General features: G+C 47.9%; 1 protein-coding gene across 1 annotated transcript; it reads left to right on the forward strand.

The window, feature by feature from the left end:
• Positions 1-1,959: 1,959 nt before the first annotated feature.
• On the forward strand, positions 1,960-19,428 carry LOC113407501 (microsomal glutathione S-transferase 3-like). Its single transcript, XM_026656094.2, has 6 exons — positions 1,960-2,078; positions 11,913-12,036; positions 14,921-14,994; positions 15,847-15,904; positions 17,615-17,687; positions 19,155-19,428. Exons 2-6 carry the CDS (start codon positions 11,920-11,922, stop codon positions 19,262-19,264), a joined length of 432 nt encoding a protein of 143 aa, XP_026511879.1. The 5' UTR covers positions 1,960-2,078; positions 11,913-11,919; the 3' UTR covers positions 19,265-19,428.
• Positions 19,429-21,411: the final 1,983 nt, after the last annotated feature.

A 21,411-nucleotide genomic window follows, 5' to 3' on the forward strand; every position in this document is an offset into this window, starting at 1 on the left:
TGGGTCGGGTGAGATGATGGGGGGAGGGGAGGGACTGTGGGGGAGGCAGAGGGAACAGGGTCAGGGGGGCTGAGGGCAGTGGATTGAGGTTGGGGGCCACAGGGGGGACTGCGGGGGAGGCTGAGGGAACAGGGTCAGGGGGGCTGAGGGCAGTGGATTGAGGTTGGGGGGAACAGGGGGGACTGCGGGGGAGGCTGAGGGAACAGGGTCAGGGTGGGGCCTGAGGGCAGTGGGTCTGAGGGGAGCCCCCCCAGAGGGACCTGCCAGGGGGCCAGGTGAGCCCAGCAGTGCTTACCTGGAGCGGCTCCCAGGAAGCATGCAGCAGGCAGGTCCCTCCCAGTCCCTCTGGCCCCTTCCTAGGGTCGGGTCGGGTCGAGGGGAGGGGGCAGGGGCGGGGGGTTCTCTGCCCGGCGACAGCTGCCTGTTGCCGGAGTCTACAAGCCCTGCCACGCTGCAGCACGCAGGGGAGTGAGACCTCCCTGCCTCTCTGTGTGCCAGGGCAGGGGGAGGGCTGTGCTCTGCAGGCTCCTGCCGGCCAGGCGGGGGGCCCCGTGGGCTGGCGCCGCCGCGCCGGGAGCTCTCAGCTGCGCGCTGCCCCAGGGCCCAGGGAGGGAAGGTGAGTGGCGCCGGCGGCGCCGACTTGCCGCGGTTCCCCCAGCGCAGCTGCCCTGTCCTCGCTTTTGGGTCTTTAAATAGCCGTCCAGGGGGAAATCCCGGACATTTTTAGCTTTTTACAAATTCCCCCCGGACGGCTATTTAAAGACCCAAAAGCCGGACATGTCCGGGGAAACCCGGACATATGGTAACCCTAACAATGACACAGGAGAGGCAGGTTGGCCTTGCAACCATCTCAATAGAGCATGAGCTGGCCCAGACTGTAGACCTTCAGGAAGCAGTTCAAATCTTTGCAACCAAGAAGGCACGGAAAGCACCACTTTGATTATTCAAACAGATAAAAATGCCAGTGTTTACTCAGTGGCGTATCCAGGTGGAGGGAACAGGGGGAGCGGGGAAAAAAAGGCGCCACCCGCTGCCGTGCTTTTACTCACCTGGCGGCGCTTTTACTGACGAGGCAGCGCTCCGGGTCTTCGGCGGCACGACCTTCACTCACTCCACAGGTCTTCGGCGGCATTTTGGTGGCAGGTCCTTCAGTGCCGCTGAAAACACCCGGAGCTAGTGAAGGGCCCGCCGCCGAAGTACCGCCAAAGACCTGGAGCGCCGCCAGGTGAGTAAAAATTTAAAAATTAAAAAGGTGCCACTTGTGCTCGGTGGGGGAGCAGCCGCTGCCCCCCCCCCAACTACGCTACTGTGTTTACTATGCAGACAAGAAAAGTTACATTTGCTGTTCAGGTGTTTGAAAGTTAAGTACTACTTAACATTAGTGAACAAGGCATTTTAAGTTGTTAGTTCTCTTTTATTGGGGTAGGTAGCAGAGCAGTACCATGAGAGGAGAACAGGAAGAAGGCAGAATTGAGACCTTTCAAAGTTTTGGCCCAAGCGAGGGAGCATGGGGGCATCATTTGAGCTCCCCGCCTCAGGTGCCAAAATGTTGTGGGCTGGCCCTGCCTCCTGAGGTCTCTTCTAACCCTAATTTTCCATGATTCTAATGATTACATAGGGTGTTGTGTATGTGTGGTGTCACAGTGATTATGGGGGTGCTGTGTGTTGTCCCCCCGTCAGAGAGGGTGTTGTGGGGTGTCATGGTGATTATGGGGGTGCAGTGAGTCCCCCTAGGCAGAGGGGGTGTTGTGGGTATCACAGTGATTATGGGGGCGGGGTGTGTCCCCCGGTCAGAAGGGGTGTTGTGGGGTGTCACGGTGGTTATGGGGACGCTGTGAGGGTTCTCCGTAACGCGGAGTTGGGAGGCCGCAGCGCCCAGAGGCTCCCTACGGCGACGGTGGGGTGGGGCGGGCTGAGGGCCAGGGGGCGGGTGTGCGCGGCGCTGCGGGCCCGCCCTCGGGGCGGTGGCTCGGCGGAGCCCGGGGCGGGTCGGGACGCGGCTCTGGCTCAGACCGTCCCTGGCCGGGCCCGGACTGACCCCACCTCCCGGCATCGTGTCCGCGCGACAAAGGCAGCGGGTGAGTCCGGGCGACTCCTTCGCCGGCTGGGAGCCACCCTCGGGCCTGGCGCCTCGGCCTGCGGCGGGCAGCCCGGCCCATGTCCCCGCCTCTGTGCCCCTGGGGGCGGGCCGGCAGGCACGGGACGGCAGCCCCCCTTCCCCGCGGCTCTGCGCCTCCGGGCTCCCCCACTTCCCCCAGGTGGGAGGAGAGGCCATGGGGCCCTTGCCCCCAAACTCTGGGTGTAGGCCGGTGGGTGCGGGGACACGGATAATCTTCCAGCCCCTAGGATCTCTAGACCTAGTAGCTGGGGTGTTGTGTAAAGTCAAAGTCATTCTCTTTTAGAGGTTACAGTTGTCTTTGGCCCTTCAGTGCGCTTGGTGAGGCTGGGGCCTGGCCCAGGGGATGTTGCCGGTCCTCTTACAGCCACCTCCGTGTCCTCTTCCTCCTGGTTTAGCTCTGTCAGTGTCCCTGTGCCTCTGCCCCAGCTGCTGTTCCACTTAATGACACTCCCCAAGAGGTCTGTGTGTAGGCTCAGGCCCTGCACACTGCTGCTTCCTGCTGGGCTTCCCCAGGCTGGCTGTTTCCCCTGCACTTCACTAGTGTGTAGCTTCTTTCATTCCTGGTTCCCTGTGAAGCCTGTGGGCTCTTCCTGCAGGCTGTTCTGGTCCCTGCCTAGCCTGCCACCACTTCTTGGTGACTTCCCTGTCTGCTCTGGGTCCTCCTGCCACAGCTCTGCTGGGCTCACTGGCCCCTGCGGCTTCCGGCTTCCAAGGTGCCTGTCTCCCTGTTGCCTCTGTAGGACCACTTTCTCCCATTTGACCTGCAAGCCACTCCTAAGCCCAGTGCTCACACAAACCAGTGCCTGGTCAGTTTCCTGTTCCACATCCCTAGAGCAATCTAGGGGTCACTTTTCTTTGTCATAGTGGATCACACAATACTCTACTGATTAGACTCTGGCCTGAGTTTCTGGGCCAGTCCTCTCCCATCAGATAACTGGGGGAGGACACCCAATAGGGAGCCAGAAGACGTATTTTAAAATCCCATCATTGACTGGGGTTTCCATTATATCTCCTTTCACAGTACCAATGCGGCACAGAAACAATGGAGGGGTTGCTCAAGGGTGGGGGATAGATGTCACTTTTCTGTGCAAATGCTGAATCCTGTTGTCTGTCTCCTTTTGTCCCACTTGCTGCAGACAGTACCTTTTTCATTTCAGACCTGTTTGTGCTTTAATCTGAGGCATTGGTTATTGCACAGATCTTGCAAGTGAAGGAGATGCTGTCAAAACTGATTAGCTCAAATTTGAACCTACCCTGAAATGTACACAACATAAGAAGAAAGGCCTGCAAGATTGTTAACCCAGTATCACTGTTGGATGACCTACTTGCAAGAAACCCCCGAGAACTGGATTTGTTGTGGGCATGGCACACACTCTGAGTTCATCTAACTTCTTGTTCCTATGAACTAGAACATTGCTCACAAGGAGTGGAGTATTCAGATATATAAGAACGTCCATCCTGAGAATCAAAACAAAGCTAACTTTTCAGGCTTCCCAGCTAGGATGGTGTCAAGTATCAGAGGGGTAGCCATGTTAGTCTGTATCCACAGAAACAACGAGTGGCACCTTAAAGGCTAACAGATTTATTTAGGCATAAGCTTTCGTGGGTAAAAAACCCATTTCTTCAGATGCATGGAGTGAAAATTACAGATGCAGGTATAAATATACTGACACATGAAGAGAAGGGAGTTACAAGTGGAGAACCAGTGTTGACAGGGCCAATTCAATCAGGTTGGATGTGGTCCACTCCCAATAATTGATGAGGAGGTGTTAATACCAAGAGAGGGAAAATTGCTTTTGAGTGAGCCAGCCACTCCCAGTCCTTATTCAAGCCCAAATTAATGGTGTTAAATTTGGAAATAAATTGTAGCTCTGCAGTTTCTCTTTGAAGTCTGTTTTTGAAGTTTTTTGGTTGAAGCTTTTGGGCTTGTCCACACTGGCAATTTACAGCACTGCAACTTTCTCTCTCAGGGGTGTGAAAAAACACCCCCCTTAGCGCAGCAAGTTTCAGGGCTGTAAAGCACCAGTGTAGACAGTGCCCCAGCGCTGGGAGCTGCGCCCCTCGTGGAGGTGGGTTTTTTTTAAAGCATTGGGAGAGCTATCTCCCCGTGCTGCGCCGCGACCGCACAAGTCATGTTAAAGCGCTGCAAGTGTAGACTAGCCCTAATTCCTGTATCTATTGCTAGATTTACAAGGCCATTCTGTGTCAGGATCTGCATGGTTCTAGAAGTACCCTGTCTGTATTGGCTTCAATTTGAGGGTATGTCTACATAGTAAAAAACCACGGCAGCAAGTCTCAGAGCCTGGGTCAGTTGACTTGGGCTCATGCTGTGGGGCTAAAAATAACAGTGTAGACGTTCCCATTTGGAGTGAAGTCTGGAAGCCTGAACTCTGAGAGCCTCTCCTCCTCATCACCGGGTTTCAGAGGCCAGCATTCCAGCCCAAGTGGGAACATCTACACTGCTGTTTTTAGCTCTGTAATGTGAGCCCCAGACAGTTGACCCGGGCTCTGAAACTCACTGCCCTGTTTGGTTTTGTGTGTTTAGACATTATTGTGTGTTTAGACATACCCTAAATAATAACCAAAACTGCATGCATGGAGCTCTCTTAAAGGTGACCTGCAATGGACATTTATTAAATTGAGCTTGTGCTCCCCCCCCCCCCTTTCTTTTTTGCTACTTATGATATATAAAGAAGGCTTGAAGAATGTGTTGGGGTTTGTTTCTAAAATGTACTGCTTGTTTTACCATAGAAATATCAGGAATGTTGAGTGTGATCTACCATGGTTTTAGAGCGTAGCTCCAGGACAGTTATTGAGCCCTAACACTTTAAAAGAATCTGTAGAGGTGCTGGCTATTACAAAGCCTTCCTTTATTAAAAATGTTAGTCATTCATGTTAAATAGGACTTAACAAAAATAAATCAACCAGTGGCTTCTGAACCATCTTGATTTCTTATTGCAGTTACTCAGCTTTCACTCTTAGCGCTTGTGATCTCACCGTTTCCTTAGTTCTCCGGGCATCAAGTCTTCCAGCCTGGACAACTGACCCCCAAGCCTGCTTCTCCAATATCTCTCAATCCAAACATTTTTTATGTGTTATTACCTGGAAGGAAAATGCCTCAGTCAAATGCATGATTCCTTCCCATCTGAAATGAAGGATGTGCATGTGAGTGTTAATCAAGTATGGTAGGTGGCCATGTGTTGGAAGCTAGAGACTGTTGTGAAGCTGACAGCCTATGAGGGTTACGTGAAGTATAGTTGGTAATACATGTGCACTGAGTTTGCTCTGGATACTTGTGGCCTTAACTAGTGATCCCCTTGGTTTGTAGTGATGGTGTTGAAAGGAAATGCTCTTGAATAATCTTATCTCCAAGCTAATGAAATGTTTAATGTGAATTCATTAATGTTTGTAAAGTGCTGTGAGATTTTTACTGGGTTGGTCCTAGAGAGACAAAATATTTAACTGGTTGTAAAGCACCAGTAGTAGCGCACTGTGCACTTTGCTGAGAAACGTGCAGACAAACTTCAGGCTCTGTCTCAGAGTTTACAGTCTAGATTACTAATTACAATGTAGATTGAGTGTGTTTCTTTATTCATTACTATTAGTTGCCTTCTGAGCTGCTACAAGCTTTTGAGTCTTGGAATATGTAGTGGTCTGCATCCTCTTCAATCCTTTGAGCTCAAGTTGTCTCAAGTCTCTAAGGTCTTGTCTACTTGGGGAAATTGACTGGCCGTGGCTATTCTAGAATAACTATTCTGCTATAGCTCTTCTGGGATAACTCCTCATGCTGACTAGTCTGGAATAGTTGTTGCTTTTAAATTCACGCTTTACCTTATTCTGGAAGAACTTCTTTGTGTAGATAAGCCCTAAGTACTTGCAATTCAGGGGGAATGAATTCAGCCTCATGACCCACGTCATTCAGTTTGTTAGCAGAGTCTGTGTGGTTGCGGTCAAAGGGTGCTGAAATACACAGTGTATCTGCAGGTCATAAAAATAAGAATCAAGTTGAGTCCTGTTGAATTCCTTTGCCTGCTTTTACTGTACTTGGGTGTGACCTCCGTGTAGTCTTGTACAAGCATATAATGTTTGTTATAATATCGACTTTGATATAACCTATGATTGTGTTGGCCTTTGCTACAACTGAACATGATCATTCCAGCTAACTCAACCCCGAGTAGTTCTATGCCATGTGGTTGTAAAAGTTATCAGTTGGCTCACTGCACTGTAACTGCGATTCTATTACTGCTAAACTGATGATTGACTGTGCACAGAGGTAACCTATCAAAGTTTTCTTCAGTCCTGGCTCAGTTAGCAGAATTATTCCAGCAATGCTGAGTCAGGATGAAAAGCCAAACTTGCAACATCTATAGCAGTGTTACAATGCCAAGGTCATTAAGACTCTCTTGTGACCTATGGACTTATGCCACTGTGAAGCAGAGGTAAGACTTCATGCATCAGGTGAAAGTGTCTCTATGTTGCTATCAGTATTCCCACACTTGTCTTCAGATGTTGTCTGCAGACTCTTCCTTAGAACACTTTTTTACTCCTTGCTTAGTCATTCCTTTTGACTATTTATCTGGTTAACATGTGTTTAGTGAGCAATGCGCCTGTAACATACTCAGTGACATGCTTACAAGTAACTTTCTCATTATTTTTTTTCTACTATCTTTGAAGTTTGGAAGCATGTTTCCATTTCCTTACTGTTTTTCATTTGATGATACTCTTAAATTACCATATGCAGTTTTTAAAGTTGGCTACCTTTGATCTCATCTTCTTCATATGTGTTTTGATTTTGTTATGAAATAAAACTGACTTCCAGTGTCTTTGATATTGCAAAATTATAGATTCACAGATCCAGGCCCAAAGGCACTACAATTATCATCTAGCCTGGCCTTCTGCATAACACAGGTCCTAGAATTTCACCTAGTCATTCCTGCAGTGAATTATTCTTTCCTACCATATAAGAGAGTGGTATTGAGACCAGTAACTTATGGATTTCTCTATATGTTCTTGGACATCTGGTCTTGACCTAAAGACTCAAAGTGATGAGCAATATACCCTTTCTTTTGGTAAGTTGTTCCACTGGTTAATTACCTTCTTCTGTAAAGGAATTGCTCAGTGCACAAGAAACACATTTTACTTACAGTATTTCAGGCTTGGAAAGTGCTGCTATATTCAACTACATGCAAACAGGAGGGGGGCACACTAAATAGGAAGTAAGGGAGGGGTGGAGCATGGCTCCAACAGTCTAGATAACTAATATGTGTTATTACTAATTACAACCCATAATATTTTGGGCTCCAACCCATAATATTTTGAGTAACCCAATTAATCCCTTGATGACCACTCTACTACACCCTCACTGTTTAAAATGTTGCATCTCATTTCCAATTTGAATATACATCTAACTTCAACTTCCAGTCATTGGAACTCGCTGGGCCTTTGCCTGCTAGAGTAAAGAGCTCTCTAGTATCTGATTTCTTCCTGTGCAGGGGTTTGCAGACCAGGATCAAGTTACTTTTTAACCTTCTCTTTGATAAGCTAAATCGATCTCTGTGTTCTCTAGAGCTAGAATAATTTTTTGTAGCTCTTCTCTGCATTGTCTCCAAGTTTCCAACATTTTTTTAAAGTGTGGACACCAGAACTGGACAAAGTATTCCAGTAATGTTCTGACCAGTGTCTTATACAGACATAATATCACCCCCTCTGCTCCTATTCAGTATATCCCCTTGTTTATACATGCAGGTATCGGTTTAGCCCTTCTTAGCCACCCTATTGCTCTGAAAGCTCATATTCAGTTTGGTAGCTACAATGATCCCCATGTCCTTTTCAGAGTCAGTGCTTTCTTGTAAGTGTTACCTACATTCTTTGTTTTTAAATGTCTGCCTTTGCACTTGGCTATAAAAATGCATGTTGTTTGATCTCACCCAGTTTACAGATGTTCCAGACTGCTCTATATTGGTGAACTGTTCGCATCAGTGTCTGCCTAGTAATCCTAATGTGGAGACGTTATGCCTTTATTCCTAGCAATTTCTGTGATTTTTGTTCTATGTTTCCAATCTGTGTTTGGAGATAATCAGTGCAGAATGCTGTTGTACATGGTTTTTTTTAATAAAACCTGATTACCTGGACCATACCATTCTAACTTTAAAAAAATCTTTGTGCACTCCTGGTATGATTTTAAAGTATATTATTGACTTATAATGTTGTTAGCCTCTGCTCTGAATACTTGCAAGAGGGAACATACAAACGACCAACTATGGGGCTCCGACCAACTTCCACTAAAGTAAATGGAAAGATTCAGAAGCATTGTTTAGGGGGAGCCTTACAAAATATATATCCTACCAGTTCAGATGAAGAGGTGATAGTGTAAACACAAGCCTCTGCAGCCAGACCCATTTTTACCCATTCAGCAGGTTTGACACTGGTAAAAACAGTGCAGTCTTGTCTACACTAGGGCTTATGATGGTGCTTAACACCAGTTCAGCTGAACCAGTGTTGGAACAAGCAGGAATTCTTCTGTAAAATTCCCTAGCGTAGACATGGCCCCACTGGCTTCAGTGGGAGTCGTTTGGCTTCACGAGGCCCTATGATCTATCTAGTTAGCTATTTGGAAAGCTGAGTGGGCTTTAATCTTCCAATGTAAGTTTTAAAAGTTCCTTAGTCGGGGTGCTGCATTTGATTGTTGGACTCTGACCCTTTTCTAGTGAAGGGCCCTGTATGAATGAGTCTTAGTATAGAGCTGAAATTGAGATGGTAATTTTGACTTTACAGAAACGTGAAGGGATGCTGCCCCAAGGTGGTGGGTTCATCGTTTCATAGAAGGGGCCATTAAAACATTTAGTCTGACCTGAATATCACAGGCCTTAAACTACATCCAAATACCCGTGTTAAGCACAATGACAATAGTGAAACCAAAGCACTTTAGTCCATCGGGAGACTAAACTGTTGTGTGAAACGGGCAGAGAATAGGAGAAACTGAGGCATCGCCTGTGCCCAACACCTTTGCGATAGCAGGGAACTGATAAGGTGAAAGATACCCAGATGATCCTAGCAGGTTTGAGAAGTGACTCCCCTTTAAACAGTATTCTTAACTAGTGACTTATTTGGGTGTTTCACTGAGCCAAAGCTGGTACAAAAATGGGGGCAGGGCTCCTCCAACACAGCCAGTAAAGCACCCCTCAATTAACACAAGTGAAACCTCTGGAGTCTCTTCTAAGGGCTTGTCTACACTACCCGCCAGATCAGCAGGCAGCGATTGATCCAGTGGGGGTTGATTATCACATCTAGTATAGCCCCCATAAATTGACCGCTGAGTGCTCTCCTGTCGACTCCGGTACTCCACCAGAACGAGGAGCGCAAGCAGAGTCGATGGGAGAGCGTCAGCTGTCGACTTACCAAAGTGAGGACGCCAGGGTAAGTAGATCTAAGTACTACGCTATTCACGCAGCTGAAGTTGCGTATCTCAGATCGAACCCGTGTGGTAGTGTAGACAAACCCTAAGAGTGCTACATGCAGTATGGCCCTAGTGCCTGTGGAAGGAGAGGGCATTTCAGAAGTGCTCTGCCTATACTCCACAGCTCCAGCCTCTGGGACAGGCAGTCATTCAGACAGGCTGGTCTTATGCAGTGCAAGTCTTTTCAATACTAATCATAAGGCCTCAAATCTCACTTGTGGGCTAACCAGCCTCGGTGGAGCATGGGTGTCTGCTTCCGTGGGTGAAAGCCTTTGTGTAATGGCGCTGTCGTGTTCTGTAGTAGTAGCGGCCTGTGAGACGTTCTCAGGGTAGCCCCAAATAAAGCCCCTGCCAGGGACCCAGGTGACAGGCAGAGATGAAGTCTGTGGGTGGAGGGCAGTATCCCTTCTGAGTATCGGAGCAGAAAAATGCTGCTCCTGATCACCACTGGTAGTTGGTGTTCTGCATTCAGCTTATAATAAAAATTGACCCTCAGTTTGCTGACCTGTTGTGTTTGTGAAATTTACGATAGTCTAAATGAAGTGTAGTAACTTAATAAAAAGGGGTACTGCTTGTGCTCACAGCCTTAAATCTGCTTTAATTTTCAATGTTCTCATGAATGCTTAAAATAACTACCTGCAAGATTTCATGTGCAAAGTCTAAGCCATTGTCCTTGATAACCTCATTCCTTTCCATGCTGTTTATAATTATCCTTGTAAGTGTGAAACTAAACCTGCTCCCTTATGAATTTCAGTTCCATTGCTCAGGAGTGCTGGCAGCGTAGCCATGGTAGGCTGCAGGTGCCAGTTCCCTAAGGTAACATGTTCTTTCAGGACTGCTCTGGTTCTGTGGCAGTGAAGGATAGGAGGCCTCACTGCACAGTGGAGTCACCAGATGGAAAGGATCAGTTAGGTTTGACTTGACCCTGTAAATGGAGAGAACCTTGTCCCAGTGGTGGAGAGAGGCAACTGAACTGAGAGAGCTCATTTTCAGGGCTAGGGGTTGGGTATGAGGAGACATGGTTTGTGTATAACAGCTCTGCAAGGTCTTCTCCTGTTAGCCAGTGGAGTTGCATGTGCAACTATTGGTAAATACCAGAGACTAGATGCTTCTGGAGGCCTGCTGTGTGCTTGTGAATCTGAGCCCACTCCCTCGCACTGTTCTCTAGCTGCTGGGAGGAAGAACATTACTCAGCTTGCCAATGGCTAGCTGGGCTGAAGTATGGTTTCCCCTTTTCACTCACATGGGTACATTTGTCAACTTTGCTCTGCCTCCCATTAGCCCCCACGCTGTGTGCAGTGTCAGTGACCATTTGGCCACAGCTAGCGTTGGGATGAAAGGGCTTCTGGAAGGCCGTCTACAGTGCTTTATGTCTAGGGTTAAACCTCCTGTAACATCTCCCCACTCAGGTCACCAGTATCTGTTGTCTTCTGGTGTGACACCATCCCATTTAAGTCAGTAGACGTCCTGACATTGACTTCAGTGGGAGGAGGACAAGGGCCCTAATCTAGAATTTAGGACAGTTGCAACAGTCGAATTTAAAAATTTGCTATTAAGACTTATTCTAAACAATTAAGTGAATTTAGTGCTATTGAAAATGTGTCAGCTAGACCCCTCAAGAGAGAGCTGTCCCATCACTGGTCTTGTCTACCCTAAAAGTTGTACTGCTCTAATTATACCAGTACACTTAAAGCAGAACAACAACCTTCCATGTGGATGCAGTTATAGCAGTATAGCTATTCTTGTATGGGACGGGAGGTGATGATACCAATATGTCACCTTTATACCAGTATAACTGAATCCACACTAGGGCTTTTACTAGTATAACTTTTTCAATGAAGAGGTTCTGCTGATATAACTGAAGTGTATACCAGACCACAGTCACAGACCAGGCACAGGTACTGGGGCAAGCTTCAACCCATTTTCTCATTGCATGCACCACCCAAGGTTGCCTCATCTTGATCTAAAGAACCACTTACGGGGCACTCTGACTCCAGGGCCCAATCCATCTATGGCCCCTCAACTGAAAGTGTCAGTGAGGAGACACAGTTATGATGGTGAAGGTTACGCTGTACATACTTGCCTAATATGAACTGGACATAGAGACCCTGACTCATTTCACATAGTACTTAACTCCTTGGGCTGGATTTCAGCAAGCAGTCTAGAGTTGAAAGCTCCATGATTTGTCACTTCCCTCAAGCAGCCAGGTCCCCATGCTGGAAGGACATTAGTCCTTGTTCAGTAAATCCGGACTTTTCATACCAGTGGGGGTTAATAGTCTCTTGTGGATTCTCAGTCCTGTCCTGAGAGTGTAATCAAACGCTCCTCTCTCAACAGTGTCAAGATGGTGGTTCTCTCCAAGGAATACGGCTATGTGGTCCTGACCGGTGTTGCCGGCTTTATCATGATAACGCATCTTGCTGTGAATGTGGCGAAGGCACGCAAGAAGTACAAGGTGGAGGTGAGCTTGTAGTGTGGGTGGTACTGCCCTTGAGGCACCAAGAACTCCTCCACTGGCTATCTTGAATTAAAGAGGCCCAGGCATCTCATGAGCTGGCTTAGTATGGCAGAAGCACTGGCAATTAGGGGAAACCCAAGACTTCGTGGACTAGTCCCCATTCTGTGTGAGTAATTTGGTGAACGGGAATCTGGTCTTGTCTAGATCCTAGTACATAAGGAACATTGCAGTAGGGGATATCATGAGAATACTGCACTTCTCCAGTGTTTGGCTCTTAGCCTTATGCCTCACCATGTCCTAGGAGCTCTCTGCAGAGGAGCATATCCAAGGTGGTGGTCCACTCAGCAAACATTGTTGTAACCCACTAGTCACTGTATGTGTATTACATATACATCCCTGTCTGATGGGTCTGTTACAGTTCTTAGTTGGAGAGCCTGGTTCTTCACCTTAAGCTGTAGAGTCTCATCCTTATAGCTGTGGAATCCCTGATTCAGTCTCCGGTATGTTGGCCAAGATAGCAGCAGTCACATTATCACTGACTCTTTGGGTTGTCTACACTTGAAACACTATAGCAGTGCAGCTGCAGCGCTTCAGTGTAGACACTAGTTATGCCAATGAGATGAGTTCTCCCATCACCATAGGTAATCCTCCTCCCTGAGAGGTGGCAGCTAGGTCAACAGAAGAATTCTTCCATTGACCTAGCACTGTCTACACAGGGACATAAGTCATCTTAACTACATTGCTCAGGGGTGTGGATTTTTCAAACACTTGAGTAACGTAGTTGGGTCAATATAATTTTCTAGTGTAGGCCAGTCCTAAATGGGAGAAAATAGTGAGGTGAAGTAGTTCAGAACTGTGCAGTGATTCCCCATTATTGCCTGGGCCAGAGCCCTAGCTAGCTTGCCCCCACAGTGCTAGCTATTCCCTTATCGTTTGTATGATCCTCCTAGAGGGGTGCTTGCAATAACCCTCACAGTGGGTATTCTTACCCTTAAGATTTGAAATCAGTGGAAGGGAGTTGTTGACTCAGCCCCAGTCTCTGCTTCTGTCTCCCAGTTGCAGCAGTCTCCTTCCAATACCCACATAGATGCATTTGAAGCCTTTTCCCCTCTTGGTCGCTGTGCCAGGTCTCCTGCTGCTAGGCACCCTTGTTTCTTTCCCCAGGAGAGGCGAGGTGTAGGACTGGCAGCAACGGGCTGAGAGTTCAGGCTGGGGGAGACAGGATGGGACTAGCTCTGCTGATGTGTTCTAACCTGTCCTTAGGCACAGGCAGCCACCTCCCTTCTACAGCACCTTCTAGCTCTATTCACCCTCACCCCGCAACCTAGGCACCTGCAAAACCCAAGACTTTCCGGTACTCTAAAACTTAGAATATTGCACATAAACACAGGTTTTCCCCACTCTTTAGCCTGGCAATATGCCTCTGTGTGGGTGGGTGGGTGGGGAGCTGGTGTTTCTGTGCTCTGATCTCCAAAGCTAGATCTGTGGAGCTAGCGATGTGGCAGATCGGTTGCTTGGGACTAAGTGGGGGGCTGATGAAGGGTGTCTGAAACAGAGAAACTTAAGAGACCTGCGACAAGCAAATAACCATATAGTCCCTGCCCTATCTACTTATGCTTTTCCCTGCTACTAGGTGGGTAGATCTTGCTTTTGGGAAAAACCCAGTTTGGATTTGGAGCAGGAGAAAGTGAGATTATTTTAGAGGAGCATTTAAAAATAAAGGTGAGGAGGGCGTATAAAATTCAAGGGAGACATTTAAGAGGAACAATAGCAAAGAGGACCTTTTGCAAACTAAACTTCATCTTGGAATCCACTATTAACAGCTGCCGCTGAGAGTCAGGACGTTGGCATGTGGAGCCTACTGTGCTTGGAAGCAGCTTTGGCACTTTGGGAACTTCCTCCAGGGTGTGATTCTAGAAACTTGAGAAGGGGTGGAGGAGCTGTTTGGTATAGCCCTTAAACATCCCCAAGAGAGGGCCAGTCAGTGGATGTGTAAGAGGCTGCAGCGGCATCTGGCTGCTGGGTTTTATGTGCACCACTGCTGCTCTTTCCCTACACATGAGTGCATAGAATGGGGTGTTCAGGGGTATTTGGATCAGAACATAAAAAGCCGGCTGTGATGTGTTGTGTATGGGGAGCCCATCGTTCAGTGTGTTACACGCCTCTCTCGAGGCTGGTCCACAGAGGAAGAGTTCAGTGCAGTTCCCAGCTAGTGGAGTTACCCCTCTTGTTCAAATGGGAACAGCTCAACACTGCAGATTCTGGGTTCCACCCCTGCCGACAATGCATGATGGCTGTTCCTTCACACAACTTGAGAGTCTCTGTTTAAGGTTATGGGCTAGCTTTGCGATGTGGCGTGACCATCCTCAGGGCTTCATGTGAGCACGGTATAGGCAAGGGAATCTCCATTCATGCCCATTTGTTGTAGACTGAGTAGAAGCAATGGGCAATGAATTCAGTGCTGGGAGATGGCAAGAGAGAGCTTCGCAGGATTAGAACCAATGTAGACACTCCCGGATGAAAGTCCCAAAGGATAGTCTTAAAGTAGCAGCTGGGGGGACAGATCCTCCATTTTGTGTCACATCTAGTAGCGTTTGCAAGATCACTGAGACATGAGGCCAGGGTTTACTTCGTGCCACTGTTCAGCCAATGTGCCCAGGAGTTTGAAGTGCAGCCTACAGCTCATTCTTGAAGGAGGGCAACATGACACAACGTGGACTCCAAACCCCGCAAGGCAGTCAGGTGGTCTTGCCAAACAAGCAGAGATTCAGCTTGCCCTGGGTGAGTGCTCTGGGAAATAACAGCCCCTGCAGGAAGCGGCGAGTGACGTTGTTGTTAGAGGCCGCAGAGCTCCATGTGTTTGCTAACACTATGTTGTCTTTAACAGTATCCAACCATGTATAGCACGGACCCTGAACATGGGCATCTCTTCAACTGCATCCAGCGTGCACATCAGAACACGTGAGTATCATGGACGGTGCGGAGTGCTGGCTTGAAGATTTAAGTTATTAAGTACTCGATGCCTGGAGTGTAGCATTTGCTGCTGCTAAACACTTTGTCTATATCTGTCTGGATTGGGCTCTGAGAAAATGTAAGGCTCTGCTGCAGCGTAATGCTTAGTAGGTGAGACAGGCCCTCATCCAGGGGTTCATTTCCAGTCACGGTCTGGCCCCACCTGGGTGGGGACTACCGTGTTATATCACAGCCCTGGCAGTTTGCCCATGTGGACAGATCCTAAGCTCTGTGTTTCCAGTGGGGTATGTCGTGCCTTGCCTTTTGATGGGCTCATTTGTTCAACTGCCTGACTCTCCCAGAGAATGATTGGCCTGTTGGTCACCAGCCCAGAGAGACCTGGCTCTCAAACCGAGCATGGCTGGTGTGTTCGCATTCCCCCGCTAGTAAACAGTGGCTTAGCATTTGGCAATGACTTTAAAAGGGAACTTCAGGCCTTGTAAGCAAATGTGTTGCTGATCCTGGGCTGTGGTTCTGGGATCTTCAGGATTCCCAAGGGTTTGTGCACCCATTTCTGCACACAGTGTGTGTTGACAACACTGTGGTTGTCACAGCATTCTTGCAGAGGCAGCTAAAACCTGGGCTTGGAGGCCTCTTCTGAGTAGTCCAGTCCCTTTCTCTAGGTCTCTATACAGGCTGAGGGTGTTCCCTAAAATATGTTGCCCAATTCTAGGAAGTGTGGGGGAAGGTGGACAGGGATTGATAGTCTAGATTTCCACAAAGATCTTTTTAAAAACAACTGAAACAAAAAACTTCTTAAAAGTTGTGTCATAAATGCTAATCTTGGTCTTCTGTTTTCAGATTGGAAGTTTATCCCTCCTTCCTGTTCTTTCTAGCCATGGGCGGAGTCTACCACCCGGTGAGTCATGTCCCTGGCCAGGTTTGAAATGATTGAATTAGAGATTGTTCCTACTCTCCCCTTCCTTCATGTTGGGTGCAGGAGAATGCGCTAAGATCTCCTGAGGAGGCAAAGTCTGCCTGATCAATCTTCAGCATGCTCCACTCTAGCCCCATTGTGCAGCGGGGGAGAGGGATAGCTCAGTGGTTTGAGCATTGGCCTGCTAAGAATGTTTTGGGGATTGGTCCTGCTTTGAGCAGGGGGTTGGACTAGATGACCTCCTGAGGTCCCTTCCAACCCTGATATTCTATGATCTATGATTGTACTTGCTCAGGAGGTGCTGGTGGGAGCCATCAATCACCTTGCACAGCTGAGACACACTGTTCTGTAAGACAGGTTCCTGATCTGTGTAGCGCGTCATACATTAGGCTGCTGCCTCCCAACTTGAATCATGTACCTGTGCTGGGCCAACTGGAGCTGCTGCTGCCTCCAGCTCGCCTGGGTGCATTGTAACCCCTAGTGAGCCTCAGGCCCCTCCAGTCTTCATGGTGGGCTGCTGCATGCACAGGATCACTGGTCAAAACTGTTCTGTCAAAAAAATTATTTTTTTAAAATCATTTATCGAAATGAAAATCTCCCTGGAAAAATTTCCATAGAAAAAACATTTTTGGTTTCTCAAACTGCTGCTAGCAAAAAGGGCTGGGGACAAGGAATGAGGAACATTCAGGTTTGGGTTTTTCTTCCAAAATCCAGACGACTTTCATGAAAAACTTGCCAAGATTTGAAACTTTTTGCTTAAACCAATTGCCGTCCTTTGCCAAGCACTGGTGCAGAGGGACTGGAGGCAGCAGCACTGGCAGGTTCAACTGAGGTCCTAGTCTGGCAAACTGGAACCACAGCCTGAGAAGTAGGAACTAGGCTGTTAGGTGGAAATTTGCAGTGTCTGCAAATGGGGAAGTGCCACTCTTGTGTGTTTGTATTTGCTGAGATTACTTGCAATATACAAGCGAAGGATAATTCTACTGGGTTCCTATCTCTGGTCCACTCCAGAAGCTTACGGAAAGTGGTTGGTTTTGTTCAACATACCTGGTGGCTCAAGCCTGGAGCAGAGAACAACTTGTGGCTGTAGGGACTAGCCATTTCTAATTACCATAGACCCTTTAATGCTGTCAAGTCTGCACCAGGTAGTACTCTCTCCACTGTGCTTAGGACACTGAATGAGGGGAAAGATCTGGAGCATATGAAGAAAACAGTTGCTGGTTAACCAAACTCTTACGTCCACCATCTGGTAAATTAGGGTTACACTATACGAGGGGCCATGGGCCTGGCTGGTCACTGGGGATGTTGAGAGGTGGACAAGAAGGAGGGAACATGCCACAGATCGATGACACCAGGATCAATTTTATGACATAATGTGACATCTGTATCTCCCTGGGGGAGGGACGGGGGTTGGGGGTGTTAACGTGTCACTGATACACACCACATGCTATATTTCATTGCATTGCCACTCTGTGCTCCTCTGGGACACAGATTTCTGGTGCTGCTGACTGGGTGAGGACTCCACAGCTTAACGAGAGGGAATTATTAGAGACGCAGATTCCTTCTCTACGCTGACTTCTTACCATGTTGATAGTCACTGTTTATAAAGCAGAGTACCCGTTTCTGTGGCCAAAGGAGCATGTTAAGGATTTTGCAGCTGAGAAAAACTTACTCTTTCCTGCTTTTCTCTAGCGCGTTGCTGTTGGGCTTGGCATCACCTGGATCATTGGGAGAGTCCTCTATGCCTATGGCTATTACACAGGAGGTGAGTCTTTAGACTGAAAGGATGAGGCCCCAGTTGAGACATGGGGTCTCCAGTGCTGACCACCTAGCCTCTTCAGTGGAAGGTTGCCTTGCGAGTCAGTGGGGGGAGGGGGTGTGTGAATAAGGCTTCCTGTACCACTGAAGGGAGGCTGGTGGCTTTGCCCCACATGTTGGGGTGACAGCAAAGACTTGGCATTGTAGAGTCTGCATACACTTGTCCTTCTGTATAAAGGAGCTCTATTCTGGGGATAGGATGAGCTAAATATGGCTACCCCCAGTGCCATAGTATCTATTGCTCCGCCCTGAGACTGAACTCTAGTTCCTGGTCCCTTGTTCACTTCTCTGAGTTTGCGAAGGCAGGTTAGTCTCAAAGATACAGTATCCTAATTAGAACTACAGCACAAGTCCCCCCTTCCTAAGAAAAGAAACTCTGTCCACAGTGGGAAAAGACAGATTGATTTGTGTGTGTTGTTACCTTCTCCCATCACACACAAGTGGCATCCTTTGCCTTAAAGAGCAAGTCCTTTAAGTCCTGACCAACTATCTCTTCTTCCCTCAATCCATGATAGGCATGCTCTTCTGGACCAAATCTGTACTATTTAATTGTGTCTACAGCACCTACCTAATATGGTGCTGGTGCTTCTATAAATACTTGGATGATAATGGGGAAAACAGATGATTATTCCCCAAAAAGCAGTGCAAACACTGAACAGTGGAAGGACACCATTCAGTAAGCAGAAGAGCTAAAATTCCCTGTCGCTCATTTGCTGCTCACTTTCTCCAAAGTATAGTTATTCAGGTGTGCAGCCTACAGACCCAGTCTCCTCACTGCGGGGTATTCTGGGTGGAGTGCTACAGCCTGGCAATCTAGCCCTGGAACCCCATTGGTCTTTGGGCAACTGGCTTGAGTAGCATGTCATAAAGTGATAGGGTTAAAGAAACAAAGCATTTGTGTAAAATGAAATACAAAAGTCAGAAGCCTCCAAAGCAGTGACAGACTGCAGACTCAGATGGGAAATACAGCCTGACCCTGTATGTGAAAGTCATTCCCTCATCCATTTACCCGCCAAGTTCTGTTCCCCCTATGTGTAACTGATGATGCAGCTCCATGGGGTGTCAGTTACACCAACTGGAGCAGGGGAAGCTTGGAATCCTGAATTCAGGATTTAGACCTTAAGGGATCTGTAGGGCTGAGCATGGAGGTTTCAGCCTGCAACAGTCTTACCCACTTGCTTTTAAATGGCCATGTTCCATAAAAGCTTTTGGACTTCCCTTTCAAAAATGAACCAACTAGGCAGCTGAGAACAAAGTTTCTCTGGAGCAAGCTGGGCCCTGCCCTGCACCCCCACTGCCCCCAGTGCTACCTTGTTAAACGTGTATTAAACCTCCTTGTAGCATGGGATAGTGCTGAGCAACATGGCGCTGCTGAGCTAGCTCAGTCTTTGTGCTCTCTCATCCCTTTCTACAGACCCTGGAAAGCGAAACAGAGGGGCCGTTGGTTCGGCTGCACTCCTCGGATTGGTGGGGAACACTTTGTACTCAGCCGTCCAGCACCTTGAGTGGGTCTCCAGTGAGTAGCCAGCCTCCATCCCCCTTCACAGCTTTCTGGAGAATCTCCAAGGTGTAGAAGTGTTGGGGTTTTTTGGGGGGGGGGGGAAGGTGATTTTGGATAATAAACTTAATTTCTAACTTAACTAGTTTTTTCCTAATTAAAATTCAAAGGAATTAATTGTTTTCATCTTGAAATCTTGGGTAAAAGTTCTTTATAGTAATCCTGGGCACTAATACAGAGAGGGGGATTGGAAAAAAAGCCTGTACTCTACATACTGGGATATACAGAAGTCCAGTAAACTGACCTGTCACATGAGAAATCAAACTGGGCCTCCTAGTCCATCTCCATCTGTGTGCTAGGACTGTACAGACAGAATGCTCACTCAGAGCATCTGCTCTCCAATAGCAAGTGACTCCTCTGGGCGGGTGAGTAGAAAAGGTTGAGTTGTGTCCAGGTCCCAGCCAGGAAGATGTTTCTTCCTTTCCCTATAGGGAGCTGCAGGCACAAGGATCATCACTTGGTGCCTACAGTGGTGTTGGCCTAGCATCACTACCCAGTTCTTGGTTCCTGGGTTGGGCTTAGCCTCTGCTGCAGGCAGTGCTAGCTGAACTAGATAAAAGCAGGATCACTGACATTTATCAGCAAGATCTCATCCTGCTGCCTACAGTTAAAGCAGCATTATAGCATTTAAGAGCAATGGAAAGGAACAAAGCAGCTGAAGTGGGAAATTCTGGCCCCTCTGCTCCAAAGGTGGCCTTTAGCCCAGACCCTTGAATCCTGTGATCCCTTTTCTCAGAGAAGGAGCTGTCCCTTGGTACCACTGCTGCAGTCTTTGCAAGTGAGGCCTTGTCCGTGTTGTTTTACCCTGCAGTCTGTATTTCAGGCAGATGAGAGTAACTTCTAAATTACATCTTTTGAATAAGTATGCAGATGGAGGTGGTGAGGGCCAAGGCAGCTGTGCCCTGGGGAAGAGCACTAGCGCCATCCTTGCATTTAGGCTTTTCCTGTCGGTATAATATTGCTAACCTTCAGCTGCTCCTTGGAGTTTCTCTGCTGGAAAGGCCCTCTGTGCTTTGATTTCAGAGATGGAGGATGTATTGGATTATCTTAGGGCTGGTCCACACTAACCCCCCACTTCGAACTAAGATATGCAACTTCATCTCCGTGAATAACGTAGCTGAAGTCGAACCATCTTAGTTCGAACTTACCACGGGTCCACACGCGGCAGGCAGGCTCCCCCGTCGACTCCGCGTACTCCTCTCGCAGAGCAGGAGTACCGGCATCGATGGCGAGCACTTCCAGGATCGATCACGTCTAGACAAGACGCGATAAATCGATCCCAGAAGATCGATTGCTTACCGCCGGACCCGGAGGTAAGTATAGACATACCCTAAGGCAGGTAGTGCTGGGTGTTTCCCTCTACTGTTTTAAGCAGGAGGTGGAAACTGCCACAACTCAGTATTGTGAACTTAACTTTTGAACAACAGGCAAAACTTCAGTTATCCTTAATTTCACCCTTTTGTTCCTTATGCTCAATACCTCCTTAGAATCATAGAATATCAGGGTTGGAAGGGACCTCAGGAGGTCATCTAGTCCAACCCCCTGCTCAAAGCAGGACCAATTCCCAACTAAATCATCCCAGCCGGGGCTTTGTCAAGCCGGGCCTTAAAAACCTCCAAGGAAGGAGACTCCACCACCTCCCTAGGTAACGCATGCCAGTGCTTCACCTTGGTGGTGTTAATCCCTTTACCTACTCCTGTTTAGCTAAGATAGCCATACACAGCTTTTTAATTCTTCCTCAGTCAGTCCCTCTAAGGGTGGGTGCAGTCTGCTCTGAATTGCTGCCAGTGCAGCACTAGCTTGCTGGTGTCCTAGAACTGACCACTATGCTAAGAGTATTCGGCATCGCCACCTTTCTGGAGGAGTAGCAGAAACCCATCTCTTGAAAGAGCCACAGGAGGCAGTTTTGCACTTGGCAGTGCCTTTCTGTACCTATCATATCAGTTCCACTTCTGAGCCTTTCCCTTTGATACTACACTTGATTTAAAAAAAAAATCTTGTTGCCCTCTAAGTCCTTTATGCAGTGAGTGATCTAGGCAGTAGCTCTGCTGTAGGTAGGACTCTTATAAGTTAACTTTGCTAAACTCCAAGCTGGATGGCTTGAGCCTGCTAG

The sequence above is a fragment of the Terrapene carolina genome, unplaced genomic scaffold (assembly GCF_002925995.2).
Source record: "Terrapene carolina triunguis isolate 2854851 unplaced genomic scaffold, T_m_triunguis-2.0 Scaffold212, whole genome shotgun sequence".
In the NCBI taxonomy this organism is placed as follows: Eukaryota; Metazoa; Chordata; order Testudines; family Emydidae; genus Terrapene; species Terrapene triunguis.

Bases quoted from the DNA above. Each gene is read 5' to 3' on its own strand.
- LOC113407501 (XM_026656094.2), top strand. From the start codon at position 11,920: ATGGTGGTTCTCTCCAAGGAATACGGCTATGTGGTCCTGACCGGTGTT. The intron at 12,037-14,920 runs GTGAGCTTGTAG...TGTCTTTAACAG, and splicing joins GCAAGAAGTACAAGGTGGAG to TATCCAACCATGTATAGCAC. The intron at 14,995-15,846 runs GTGAGTATCATG...TTCTGTTTTCAG, and splicing joins CAGCGTGCACATCAGAACAC to ATTGGAAGTTTATCCCTCCT.